General features: G+C 47.5%; 1 protein-coding gene across 1 annotated transcript in view; it reads left to right on the top strand.

The window, feature by feature from the left end:
* The window catches only part of Fam124a (family with sequence similarity 124 member A), a 54,018-nt gene that overhangs the window by 18,460 nt on the left and 20,756 nt on the right, over positions 1-14,802 (top strand). Inside the window, exon 3 of the mRNA XM_028884177.2 lies at positions 9,737-10,470. Within this exon, the coding sequence (XP_028740010.1) occupies positions 9,737-10,470 (734 nt within the window). The remainder of the gene's footprint in view (positions 1-9,736; positions 10,471-14,802) is intronic.

Raw genomic sequence — 14,802 nt, 5'->3', positions numbered from 1 at the left:
TGGCTGGGGTGATGGCCACAGAGACCAGAAAGAAACCACTTAGATGCTATTCTCACAGAAAACGCCATCTTGCTTCCTCTGTGCTCCACAGAAGCTGTCTATTTAAAGACCTTACTTAGAAGTGTCTGCTGCATAGACTGTTGTTACCATATGGGATGCCTAAAGCTGCCCCTGTACCTAGCTATGACAGTGTCCTTATTTACTCCCCTGCCCGAAGCAATGGCCTCATTCACACTGAGGGAAAAAAGAATCTGCTGGAGGCAGCTTTTCCCACACCCCCACACATCAGGCCTTCAAGTAACCAGCATAGCTTCAAGTTTGGAGATATTTGTCACATTCCTGGGCCTTCCTTTTAAAAATGGAGTCATTAGGTAGTTCGTAGAGAACACTCTGATGGATCTGGGTCTTGCAATGATTCAGGCAGAGGCTTCGCCACAGTTAGCAGGTTGGGGTTGCCCTTTTGGTCCTACATTTTGTCAGCTGCCCAGAGATGCTATTCATAGCCTGGTGGAACACATGCAGTTACTACCTTGGATTACTGCTGCCTCAGATGCAGAATGTCAGGCTCCACCTGAAGTTGCATATAGAGAAAGTTTGAGAAGCCCTGAGCTAGCCCAGTGGCGTGTGCTTGTATTTCCTGTACTTGGACTCTGGCTTTGTAGTTCTCTGATTTACAGACCATCTGCTTAGGAGATGTGCTCACTTGATAAATACTTTAATTATTATTATTATTTTAAGACTTATTACATATACAGTCTGTCTGTATACCAGAAGAGGGCACCAGATCTCATTACAGATGGCTGTGAGGTACTATGTGGTTGCTGGGAATTGAACTCAGGACCTCTGGAAGAACAGCCAATGCTCTTAACCTCTGAGCCATCTCTCCAGCCCTAATTATTTTTTTTTTTTGAACTTTATAAGTAAGTCATTACATCCTTGCACTAAGAAGGGTTTACTTTAAACATGGAACACATCCCTTATGTTTTTGAGCTCATTTTGACAAATGGCGGCGGCGGCGGCGGCGGCATTTACTTGAACAATGATAGAAACAGCAAACAAAATCTCTGAGATAATGAAACACAACCTAAAGCATCTGTATTTGATGGTGTAGACTTCGTATTTTCTCTGCATGGGAGCTGAAAGCTCGACACTGGCTGTTTGACAGCTGATAGGAAAAAGGCAATAAGCCAAGCTGTGTATCTGGAAATCGAAGGTAAAGACGTTAGCACACAGACAACTCCTCTATCCTCTGCTGCGCTCAGATCTAATTTAAAAAATACAGTAGAATCCCTCTGACTTCAAAGGTATGAGATACGGCTTCAGGGTTTTCATTTTGAACTAACTGCAACTATACAAAACTTCTACCAAGGAAATAAAAGAAAAATGGATCCAGGCTCTCTTGTTTAAGTTCTCCCAGAGAAAACCAAGTGGCCCCTGAGGAACATCTGGTCTCTGCCAGTGTTGTCAGGACCCCAAGGGAGGGGTCGGAAGAGAGCAGCTGACACACTTGCACCTGCCCTTGATGTGACTATGACATTTCTCATTTTAGAAAGAATTTTATTGCCCAAATAGTTCATAGCCATTTGTTCTTTGTTTATTTTGTTTTCTTTAAAATCAGAAAATGCAAATTCATAAGAGATTAAGACCTAGAATCCCACCCAGAAAATCCATTATTTGTCATTGTCTGCCTTTGCATATTTTAATGACCATCTATATTATTATAGACATATTTATTAGAATGGAAAAGACAGATGACAGACAGAAGATGTCTTATTTCCCCACTATAGACGTTGTAAATGACTGTGTCTCCAGGAACGTCTTTCTACAGCAGTTTGACACCCGTGTAGTATTTATTTCATGGGTCTTAGTCACAGTCACCAGTACCTAAAGTAGACACTGTGGGTTGTATGCCACTTCCACTATTATAAACATGGTTGCCAGAAACATCCTTACTCAATGGGGAGGAACTCATAATTTATTTGGATACATCCATTCTGAGGGTGAACTCCTGCAGGTAGAATTACTGAGATAAAGATGTGCTGTGTGTGTGTGTGTGTGTAGCTCATGACCCCATCCTCCTCCTCATCCTCATCCTCATCCTTTTCCTCCTCTTCCTCCTCTTCTTCTTCTCACTACAGACCATTTCACTCGCCCACTGACACTGAAGAATAACCAGATGTCTCATAAACATTGTGATGTAATATGCAAAGGGGAGATACACATACATGTAGATACAGAGACAGTGCGTATAGACACACTGTAGATAGGCAGTGAGCAAAAGTGCTCTACGGAGTAGCTGAGAAACAAGGAGAAACAAGCTCTTGTGGGGTGGCGCTCCTCTGCATGAAGTCTTTTCTGTTCCCGGCATTTAAAACTATGATCTTATTCTCTTTTCAGGCTCGGGTAGCAGTAGTAGCCACAAGACCATGAGGCTATGCAAAGGCTTCATGGAAAGTAGACCCCACTCCAGTGGGCAGTTCCTAACCAGTATCCCTGGTGCTGCCTTCAACAAATGGTGGGCTAGCAGACCAGAAGGACTTGGGGAATCCTGGGGAATGTTCTCAAAGTCCCCAAATCAGAACTGACAAAATCATTGCAGTGTTTAGACGTAAATCATCCAGTATGTTTGTTTCTAGCTGTATTCGTAGCTCCTCCCACTAATTAATGGCCCTTTCAGAATCTCTGTCAGGTATGCCCACCTCGTGTCTTATTTCACTGTTTCAGAGCACAGCCTGAGTGAGGCTGGGACATACACTTAAGGTAAAACGGAGGTCCTGCTTCCGAGTGGAGAAAAGTGTCGTGCTGTCCGCCTTACTGGCTGTGTTCTTGTCTCTCTCTCTTTTTTTTTTTTTCTTAAAAATGTCCTGGTTTCAGAAGAGCTCAGCATGTAGCAGTCCGAGCCCATGCCATTGTCTCTGTACAAACGGTGAAAACTGAGAGCCAGTGGCTGCAGCTGTAGCCAAGGCAGCTTTTTCACAAAAGCCTGAAAGGGCCCAGGGAGCACAAAGATTGCTGATTGTTCTCTGCCAAGTGAAAATCCAGGTTTCAGCTTAACCGCCGCAGCCTGAGTTCCATCCTGAACTGTTGAAGGACCCAAGATGAAGGGAGGAGCCGTACTACTTACGCTATAAATGCAGCTAGGAATTGCCCACTCACTTTGAGACTATAAAATTGCCAAAAATTGAGGAAGTCTAAGATTTTATCTTAACTCATGGTTGCTTAAGGGAATTGCTCATGAGTTTCTCATTAGTTAAGAGATGCAAATAATTGTCTTTTTAAAACATGCTAAAAGCAAAGAAAGCAGGTTGTTCATTACATTCCAGAGGAATGGCTCTCCCAGGAAGGAGTTTGTACCCCTTTCTGATGCTGCTTAAAGGGAGAGTGTGGCCCTCTATGGATTTTGTGTTTTCTGTCACTAGGAACTTTTCCTCCTGCCCACTGGCCTGTGATTGGTTCAGTGTCAGCCTGTGCCCTGGGCGACTCTATTGCATGTGACCTTTCCTGTGTTTTCCATGACCAGGTTGCATGTGTCTAGTTGACATGACAGTCACATCCATATCTGGAGTGCTCCGTTGCCGGTGAAGCTTTAGAGAGGCAAACAGATTCACCCACCCTCGTGTGCCTTTCCTAAAACAGCCCACAGAGCTGGAGATGCCCTCACTCAGGGTCCTGAGCCTCCTGAGTGCTCAGAGCACTGGGGTATTTATTGGTGGACATTCTGGCACTGGAAGGGTACTGAGTGGTTTGTTCAGTTGAGAGCTCCTGGTTCTGACTGCTGCCTTGGATACCTCTTCCTATGTGAGCATAGAACTCCTGTTTGCTAAGTAAAGTAGCTGTGACTGCTTATGTCGTTATCTATTGAGTCTCTCTCGCCACACACAAGAGCATAAGCTCTCTGAAGGCAAAGCCTATCTTACTCTCTGTTATATATTACCTAGTACATAGTAGAAGCCTGATAAGCATTCCTTGATTCAATAAATGGGTTACCACTTGTCAGTGACAAACTGAGAATGCAGTAACAGCGAGATCAACTGTTGCTCAAAAATCCAGGAAAGCAGATCTGAGTTTGTCAGATGCTAAGACTAGTTCAGAGGGTCACTTTGGAAGGCTAACTCTTAACACTCAGCTAGACATGGCCGTTACTAAGAAGTAGGTACTATGGAGACTTCCAGTCTGTCCTGAAAGGTGGTCTAATGCAGGAAGAACCAGATGGTGGGAGCTAGTGCAGGCAAGGCTAGTGTGTGGCCCTGGTTTGGAGAGAGAGGTGGTGAGGGTCTCTCTGTAGGGGGCATCAAGACAGCCAAGTGGCCATCTAGCATCCCAAAGTCTCGCAACAAGCAGAAAGGCCTTGGTGCCCTCCCTTCTCCTCCATAGCACAAAAGCTGTGTGTGACGTGGTCAGCTGGTTCATAACAGGATCATACACTCAAATTAGGTAAAGAAGCTGGAGAGCAGGTCTAGAGCCCCAGCCAGGGACATTAAGGCTTGGGACAAAGATGGAAGGTTGATGAGGTGACAGCAGGGTGCCTGGGGAGACTTGGAGTTCAGATAGCCCTTGCTTTCCTCTAGCCAAAGGGCCTTGAGCAACTCAGCATTTTAGCCACCGAGTAGGAAAGATGCGTCTCTAGCATTTTGTTTCAAAGATTCAATGAGATTGCACAAATAAGGTTTGGGGACAGTAGTAGACAAATAATAAGCACTTAATAAATGTTTGCTGTTGTCTTTTTTTTTTTCTCTTGAGTTTTGGTAGCCAAAAAAAAAAATCCTGGGGGTTTACAGGATCAAAGATTGTTAGGGGGAAGGGGGGGGCGTGCAGAAAACCTGAGCTGGCTGCGCTGCGTCCTTTCTCAGAGAAGGCCCGGTTCCAACTCTGCTCTCCTTAATGCCGGAGCTGCTCCACTCTGATCGTGGGACCACAGGAGGAGCCCTCCTCCTCCTCTCTGGAGATTTGGGCTAATTGGAAGGCAGTCCTGTCTCCGTGGCACCTCCCAGCCTGGCAGGCAGCCTGGAAGGTCTTGTGGTGTTGCTTTTGCTGTGTTTTGCCCTGATGGAGCAGGTGCTCTGTGGGTCCTTGGAAAAGACAGGTAATAGATATGATAAAGGCAGCGCACGTCCTGGCGCAGTGTGTCGAGTGCTTCTCCGGGGAGGTCTAGAGGCTTTTCGTGACAATTAATTATTCACCTTTTCTCTCCTTCCCCTCAAACACTTGGTTTCCTGATCAGTGCTGTAGAGGCGCACGTGTATCCTAGTGCCTGATGACAGCTTAGAGCTGTTTCAGGGTCACGGGCAGTGGGCACCAGCGAGCATACACATGACACTGCCTGTTCTTCAGAGCTGGCCTGGAGCAGGACTTCACCCTCTCCTGCCTCCTGGTTCATGCAGCTCAAGGGCGATTCAGGCTCGGGCCTTGTCTTCCACCTGCTGGATCCTGGCTACATCCTGCTTGCCAGCAGTCAGGGGTGGAGCCCCGCTCACTCTCCCAGGCTGGGCAGCCTGCCCTCGGCAGAGCTGTAAACACACAGCCATCCAGGCAGGCTTCAGCCTTTGTGCCTGCTCTCTGGGAAACCTTTATGTGGCTGCAGGAGGTGGCATATAAGGCCGAGGGCTCGGACAACTCTAGAGTCTTTGGGAAATTTAGCTCCTGCTCCCCTGGGCTTCTTCATGCCCAAGCCTCTCCTGCCCACCTGTGCGCTTTCTTGAAATCTCTGTTCTGTTTTTATGTCCTGGGTACCACCACCTGTGGCTCTGGCCTGTGCTGCCCTCCGGGCAGGGGCGGTGGCTGAGATGGAAAGACTTTAGCAGGAGCCAAGAGAGAGGTGGCTTCTGTGAATGCTTGTCCTCAGGAGGAGACCCAGGGCCAGAGGAAAGAAATGCAAATGAATATCTGAGACACAGAGCTGGTGGCTGGGAAGGAGCCTCTGAGAGGGAGCGGGAAAGGTGGGGCGGCATAGCCAGAAGGGGGTGGGGATGAGAATGGCCACTGAGCCTCCCGCTGGGAAGCAGGTGCAGCCGGGATGGGGTGCAGCGGCTCACAGGCCCGTGTGCTGGAGAGAGGGTTCTGCCTCTTCCGCTCTTGGTGGGTAACTAGCTTCTGTGCCTTGGTTTTCTGCTCTCTAAAATGGAGGTAATGATCTCAGCCACTTCAAGGACCGTACCGGGACTAAATGAGCTCACCGTGCCCAGGTCTTTACAAAAGAACTCCTGTTGGTTCACTCCGGGCCTCTGGCTATGTGTTCACCCTGTGAGGGGGTTCTGGATCTTAAAAGGGCCACCTCACTTGTCCCAACTTTCTTTCCCAAGCTTCTTTTCCCAACTTTCCTTCTGCTCCATCTACTCCTCTTTCCGTGACAGAAACTGTAATTCCTTGACCCAACTTCTTCATCATTGTCTTGTTCTAAACCTTTCTGTCCTTTTCCATTTGTATTGAGAATTGGCTGGTGTTTAGCAGAGTCAGGCGTCTTTGGACTTAGGAGTTCGAGGCGGCCTGGGAGAGAGCAGTGTACATTTGGTAGCTGTGGAGTCTTTCGAGGAGCTGGGGGAAAGGCATTGGTCACACCTTCACTACCCCGTCAGCGGCACTGCTGCTGGTGATGGTATCAGTGTGAAATGAAATGGAAGAGGCCAGTTAGGCAGAAAGGGGGAGCCCCGAGCTGGCCAGAATAACCCCCTGACTGTTCTCTGAGCCAGTGTGATGGGTTTTCATAATTCCAATCTGAATGGAAACACACACAAGTGCAAGATGTTGTCTACAAGTAGCAGGTCCGCCCTTAGATTTGGCCACCACTTCAGCAGCATCAAAGCCCCATAACCAAGAGTCAGCCTCCTGGAAGTAACTATGGTGCCTGGCCAGGTGGCCCGGCGGTGGACCGCTTGGTCTTCCCCTTGAGCCCGCCCTTCTCTTCTGTTGGCCTCTTGGTTAAACATCACATCACAGAAACATCAGCACGCTCCACCCTCTTGCTTTGAATGTACTGCCCTGTGGCTATGGCCTCCAAGGCCACCCCTTGTGCCACCAAAGTAACCTATGACAATACACCTCCCTTTTTGCTCCCCCCAATTCCACCTGCATCTTCAGTACTGCTACTTAACAATCAACTCCTGTCTCCTCATTCATTTGTTATTTCCCATGTGTCTTGGGTCAACAATCTAACCCTGACTGAACCAGCTCTCGCTTGCCATCTGTCTCTGTCTGATCTAGCCTGGGCTTAGCTAGGGTGGTCCTTCCTGCCCCATTCCCCTCCCAGGCTCAGTGGAGTATTTTCTCCTAGACAACATCTTGCCGTCCTGTGGCTGGTTTGGATTGTGGCTGCTAAAAGTCCACTGCCCTGCTTGGACATCATGGGCCACTGCTCACTGTGTGCCTCACACCTGGTGACATTGTGAGGACAGGTCTGGATTCCAGATCAACCTGCCTACCACACTCCATCCCTCTCACGCTTGGTCGAAAGATGTCTGGATTCACCTAAGACCAATCACATTTAGATAAAGGCACACATAGCACATTCACCTAGGGTCCTTCACGTTTAGGTTTAGGCACACAGAACATTTTGAAGGCCAAGCATCTTTCTCAGGTAAGGTTTTTAAGTGGGCACACACCACTATGGCCAGCAAAACCCCCAAGGCAAAGTATTGCCAGGTTAAACACTCAGCTTTGCAGTTGGAGGCCATCTTTCTTACTTTCCTATTGCCAAGACAAAACACCATAACCAAGGCAACTTAAAAAAGAAAGCATTTAATTTTGCATGGTTCATCATCATCATGATCATCATAGGTAGGAAGCCAGCAGGCAGGCATGGCACTGGAGCAGTAGCTGAGAGCCTGCATCTGATCAGAAGCACAAGGAAGGGGGATGGGAAGAGGGACAGGGAGTGGGGGAGAGAATATGAACAAACTGGGAATGGGCTTAAGCTTTTGAAACCTCAAACCCACCCCCAGTGACACACCTCTTCCCAAGGCCACACCTCCTAATCCTTTCCAAATAGTTCCACTAACTGGGAACCAAACATTCGAATTTATCAGCCTATGGGGCCATTCTCATTCAAACCACCACAGAGGTATCTGCCTGGGAGCACAGGAAGGGTGACTGACCCACTCAAGATTTGTAAAATTCTGGGTAGAGAAAAGTAGCTTTGCCTGAGCATACCTGCCTCACCACTTTACCTGGCTCCTAACCACACCCCTAAGGTGTTGTGCTCAGCTCTGGATGCTCCTTCCTGTATCTCTGATAGCACAGTCCCAGGTTCTTCCCAGTGAGTGAGCCTTGTGCTAGACGCCTCAGCTGCAGACTAGACTGAACGCCCCATTCCACACTGGGGGCTCCCTGCCCTACTCAGTGCCAAGCACATGGGACAGTGCCCTTCAAAGTCCATTACAGGGATAAACAAAACAGACCAAAGAAATAAGCAAAACAAAAGATTGTGGGTGTTTTAGGAAGCACTTGTGGGTAGGGCATTGGGACATTTTAGGAAACCCACAAGTGCCTACTTACAAGCTGTAGCATATTCTGTTGAAGCCTTGCTGGGAGTGAGGCTTGGTTCTCCAAGCAGGGGTCTGGTATCTAAAGAAATGAGGCAGTTCGGTTGCATATAGCTGGCTCTTTCACCTGACATCCAACCAAAGAAACATGTGTGTGTCTAGTTGTATGGTCTTATTGAAGGTCCGTGCCATCTGTTCTTTGTTAGAAGTTTGGGAAGGGTAGCAAGGGTTGGCTAAGTGGGTGAAGGTGATGGCTGCCCAGGCTGATGAGCTGAGTTTGAGTCCTTGAGACCCATATGGCAGAAAGCGAGAACCTGCTCCAGCCTGCTGTCTGTCCTCCCACCCAACTATAAAGAAACTTTAAAAAGAACTTCAGGGAGATCCCAGTGGTGACATTTTCTATAGGTAGTCCTAACTTCTTGTTGACCCCCATCCCAAGATGCTATTCTCTTTTGTTCATTAGAGACACATATCACATTGAATTTACATTTTTAGATCTGCATTTCCCACCTTAGTCATGAAACTCTCACCCATGGGTATGGTGATTTCAAAAGCCACCACCTGAGGCGACACAGGTTGTAGACCACATAAGAGAGCACTGTTCGTTCAGAGTCTTCCTAAACAGACTCCTAGTGTCCTCCTTGCTCCCTACTGACGCCCTGCCAGATATTAGCTGCTCAGATAATGTGAGAGTGAATAAGAAAAGGGTAACAATAAACTCAACTGTTCCCAAGATGGGTAACAGTTGAGATGAAGAGTCCAGACGAGATTTGATCTAACATTATTAAAGCCCTACAACAACAGGCACGTGTGTGAAGGGGCTCATGAGCCCACTAGGACTTTCTGAGTCAAGAGACTTGGCTTCTCCTAGCTAGAAGAAACTATGAAACCTGCTGGACAGAACCAAGGTTTTTCTAATGTGGTTCAACATAAAGCAATAGCCCCCTTTTCCTCTCTAGAACTTGGGATCACAAAATCTAAGATCATGGATTCCATTCAGTTAGAATTTGGCTTCTCTTCCTGTGAAGGCAATATATATCATTACTGTTTCTCTTAATGGAATAATAATCACATCATTCACTCAGCTATCTGTCCCCTCACATCCACACATCCATCCCCTCATGTACCCTTTTATCCATCCACCCACCCATCCAGATATCCGCTCAACCATTGGCCCACCTAGTCATCCATCTACCCACCCATCCATCTGTCCGCCCATCCATCCATCCACCCATCCATTCATTCATTCCTGTGTGCCTCAGGTGAGCTTTCTGTGGAGGAGGCACAGGACCCTTTCCTGGTGAGCATCCACATCATCGCAGACCCAGGGGCATCTCAGCCACTGCAGGAGGCCATCGACAAGGTTTTGGCGTGGGTTCACCCTGACCTCCCACTGTTCCGAGTGTCTGAGCGGCGCACAGGCAGGCGAAGGCGGAAGTCCCCCAAGGGTGCGCAGCCGGCAGTGGCTGTGGTGCTGTTCCTGCAGGAGGAGTATGGAGAGGAGCAGATCCTGCAGGTGCACCAGGTGCTGCAGCGGCCGCCCTGGCGCCACCACCACACAGAGCGCGTGCATGGCCGCTTCCTACCCTACCTGCCCTGTAGCCAGGACTTCTTCACTCTGGCTCCTGGGACCCCGCTGTGGGCCATCCGGCCCGTGCACTATGGCAAAGAAATCGTGCGCTTCACCATCTACTGTCGCCATGACAGCTATGCCGACAGCCTCCGCTTCTATGAGCTGATCCTGCGCCGGAGCCCCAGCCAGCGGAAAGCGGACTTCTGCATCTTCCCCATCTTCTCCAACCCGGATATAGACATCCAGTTCTCCCTGAAAAGACTGCCCTGCGACCAGAGCCCAGTGCCCACCGACTCCTCCGTGCTGGAGTTCCGAGTGAAGGACATCGGGCAGCTGGTTCCCCTCCTTCCCAACCCCTGCAGCCCCATCAGCGAGGGGCGCTGGCAGACTGAGGACCACGATGGCAACAAGATCCTTCTGCAGGTACAGAGGTCGTCTGACATCTGTCTGTCTGTCTGTCTGCGGGTCCGTTGTGCCAGAAAGCCATGTAGTTAGGGCAAAGAAGAGCGCGATGGCCTTGTCCATCCTAGACCGGGATGGGGCATCCCATACTCTTCCAAGCAGGAGCAGAGGTGCAAAGATGTCTGCCTCTGGTTCCTTTAGCCGCCATGCAACAGTGCTGGCCTCTGTAGACACATGTGCAGTTTTTCCAGGTGTCACCCCGGGTTGAGCACTCCTAACACTCACAGCTCTCTGGGTGTGGAAGCACACAGACTTCTCACCCAGGGAACTTCCTGATAAAGAGCCCTAAATCCGATCTTTCACCCCGGAGAGGTTTCCCAGTGTATTCTCCATTTCTACGTGAGAAGCCCAAGGGTTTGAAAATGGTACCGAGTCTGTAGAGGAGATTTCGAATTTCTCTCTGCTGCCCCCACCCTCCACTTTCCACACTTGCTGCCACGGCCCCTTGTCAACATTTGAAGGAGTGGGCGATGCCTTTGAAGTAGCCCCTCACCACCACCTGAGTGCTTTTTTTTTAGGGAGCCTGTGTTGTGTCCAACCTTTCCAGACTGCTACCCCTCAAGCCTCCTTTCTCCTGTACCCCAGCATGGTGTGTCCCACACTCATCAGAGACAAGCGATTACAGTCCAAAACTCAAAATTAAACATGGAAGTTAAAGAATGCCCTACCCCTGGCTTTACCCGACCACTGCTTTCCAAGCCAGGCCTCCTGAGACCATAGGTCATTCAGTCCCATGGGAAGAGGGTTTTGTTTTCCTGCACTGCTTTGGGTTGGAGATGTAGCTCAGGGGTAGAACACTTCCTACCATGCCCCAGACACTGGCCTCTGGCCTCATCACCAGTAAGGCCTCAGCCTCTATGATCCCTTTTCATGTCTGACTGACTACCTGAAGAGAAAGAACCAGTAGCCCCTGGGGCCTCAGTGACTCTGGGGGAAAAATTGTGCCTGCTGGGATCACAGGTAAAGTTTCACCATTTGGGTTGACTGTGGCTTTAAGCACCAGAACTTCCCCCCCCCCCCACATGATGAGGTAAAGTGATACAGTTCAGATGACTGGATCCAAACTGCATCCAGGGCACCTTGCTTTATTATTGAATAAACTAAACATTAGCCTTTGCTCTTGAAATGTGTGGAAAAACAATTCTGCATCTGAAGACTACAAGTTTTTTTATGCAAAGTATGGCAGTTGCACCAGTAAAAGTTAACAAAATGCGAAGGACTATATTTGTACTAAAAGACCCAAATGTATGTGATGGCTGCTGTAGAGATCACTTCCTCTCCAGAGCCATGAATTGTCCTCTCTTGATCCTTCTAGTAACATAAATGAAAGGACAGCGTAGAAGGCTCGGCCTGGACTCCGCCTCCAAGGAAACACTGAAAGGTGTCAAAGGTCATCTACACATTTCAGTGATTATAAAGTCTGTCTAGGTGCAGGCTTTTGAAGATGAGGAATTACTGGAAGAGAAAGAAAAGTGATTCTTACCTTGGGACTAAGGAATGCAGAACTTCTCTTTAAGCCAGTTTAGTGGCGGCATGTTCAATACCTCAGGCAGAGGCAGTAAACAGCACCTCCCAGTTTTGGAGAATGGTCACTGTTGACCTGTTTTGGTGCAGAGAACAGCCTCCTGCTGTAAACTGAGGTGCACACCTGTCCATCTCTTTAAGTTACTTTCCAAAGTAAGAATGTATAGTTCGATCTTAAAAAAAAAAAAAAAAATAAGATATCAGGGCCACAAGAGGAAAGGCACTGAAGAAAATACCTTTTATTTATTTATTTGTTTGTTTGTTTATTGGCACCAACTGTTCCTACGCTAGTTACTTTTCTCACTGCTGTGACAGACAGAACCTGAGGGAGGGCTTGTTTGGACTCACTGTGTCGGGGAGGGCATGACGGCAGGAAACTTGAAGCTGTGGCCTCAGGAGCATGCGGCTTTCCGCTCACATCTCAGCAGATCAGGAAGCCACCGAGGAGCGTGTGCAGGTGCTCAGGCAGCTTTCTCCTTGTTCTCTTTTTATTCAGCATAGGACCCCATCACAGACAATGGTGCCACCACTGTTAGAGAGAGTCTTCCCTCCTCAGTCAAGCCTCTCTGCAAATGTTCTCACAAACACCTCCCCAGGCATCTCCAGGCATGTCTTTTTTTTTTTTTTTAAGATTTATTTATTTATTTATTATGTATACAGCATGTATGACTGAGGGCCAGAAGAGGGCACCAGGTCTCATTACAGATGGTTGTGAGCCACCATGTGGTTGCTGGGAATTGAACTCAGGACCTCTGGAAGACACACCGACAGTCAGTGCTCTTAACCTCTGAGCCATCTCTCCAGCCCCCTCCAGGCAGTCTTAATCCAGCCAAGGTGACAGTCAAAATTAGCCGTTACAGTTCCCTAAAGCTCTTTTCAGATATACTTTTTAAGACAAAATGCTTGTGCCGTGGATGTAGTTCTACACTGTGGAAAATCTCGATTGTGTAGTTTCTCAGTTGCCTTGTTCAGATTGAGATCGCATTTCCCTTCTCCCCTCCACTTTGTCCAAACTCTGTGTCTAGGAGCCTCTTCCTCTCTTTGTAACTCTTCCAGCAGAGAAAAGAATGTTTGATTTTTGTTTTTTCTATAAACAACTCGGCTCCTCCCTGAACTCTACATTACTCAAGAAGGGGAGGTATCTAGTCAATACGAGGTGTCTTCCTTTTTGTGTACTCATAAGCAGATATCACATTTTTAAAAAAGACTTAAGATGCCTGATAAAGACACACACTTAGCACAAAGAGTAATAGCCACTAGATCCATGAGGATCTGAAGTAGAGAGTCATGTTGACATGGCTTAATGGTTAGGAACCCTTGCCTCTTTTTTTTTTTTTTTTTTGTTTTGTTTTGTTTTGTTTTCTGAGACAGGGTTTCTATGTGTAGCTTTGTGCCTTTCCTGGAACTCGCTTTGTAGACCAGGCTGGCCTCGAACTCACATAGATCCACCTGCCTCTGCCTCCTGAGTGCTGAGATTAAAGACGTGCGCCACCACAGTCCAGCTCCCCCTTGCCACTCTTATGAAGGACCCCAGTTTGGTTCATAGCATCCACATTGGGTGGTTCATAACTACTTGTAAGTCCAGCTCCTGTGAGTCTAACACCTTCTGACCTCTTAGAGCATCCCCACGCTTGTGCACCTATCCATGTACAAACACACACACATAAAAACAAATAAGAATAAATATTTCTAAGATTTAAAAAGCAGGCATCCTGCCACAAAGAGTTGCTGTCTGTCAAAATGAGCTTCGAGGCAGAGTCCTGAAAATGTCTTCATTGAGAGATGGCGATCACATGCACAGTGGCTGCTTTAGTCATTTTTGTTCAGCCTGGACATTGACCAGACACTCAGTCCTAGAGTACTAATCCAGACACAGCACCCGCTACTATAACTAACCCTCAAGGCATTGCTCGAATCACACTCTCCTGGAATCTGTAGGTCATGAGGAAATTATATCGTGCGTAACTTTAACCAGTTGGTCATTCAGACAATTCATAGGCTGCCTTCTCCATGCCAGGCACTGTGATCTCTGAATGCAGCCAACCAGAAGTCCCTTCCTTAGTGAAATTGTCTTCTAGCAGGGGAATCAGATAACAAAAAAGAAATACAATAAAAACTATAGAATATGTTAGGAGGGGAGATGCTGGGGGAAAAAATCCACCTATCTTCTAAAACTTCAATTATGAAGATTCTATTCATAAAAGCAATGTTTATTAATCCATCAGAGTCTAAAAGTTTTCAGTTAACTTCAGTCAAGCAAGAACTGTCCTTGTGTATGCTAAGATTTCCTGGTAAGCTATGCCAAAAACTTCAGAACACGTGTAAACATCCTTTGGGATGAAATGATCATATTCATTTTTCAAATACATTTTTCTGCCTTTGCATAGTGTACGTTATACAAAATACAGTCTTTGGAAAGTTCTGAAATGTAGGTCGTTTTTGTCTGAACCTAGCATGTTGCTTAGCTGAAATCTTCGTTGTGGGAATTGAGTGGATCTGTGACTGCTTAGACTGCTCCAAAGGAGAATAACACCCTGGAAAGCAAAGAAGGTACCTGGGACGGGAAGGCGGGCTGCACCTGAGTCATTGTGTGCTGCCGCTCATTTCCTGTCACTTTCTAAAGCGTGAGGTTGCACGGGTTTCCTGTTATATAAATTCCATGTCAACAAGATGGTTTTCAGTGTTCTCCTTTCCTGCAGGGTTGGCATGCATGTAACTGAAATAGAATTTAGCGGTTTATGAGAAACTGCTTCTACTGAAGCACTTAGT

The sequence above is a fragment of the Peromyscus leucopus genome, chromosome 9, assembly GCF_004664715.2.
Source record: "Peromyscus leucopus breed LL Stock chromosome 9, UCI_PerLeu_2.1, whole genome shotgun sequence".
Taxonomy (NCBI): Eukaryota; Metazoa; Chordata; class Mammalia; order Rodentia; family Cricetidae; genus Peromyscus; species Peromyscus leucopus.
The sequence above is the reverse complement of the archived record's forward strand: the minus strand, read 5'-3'. Positions and strand labels throughout refer to the sequence as shown.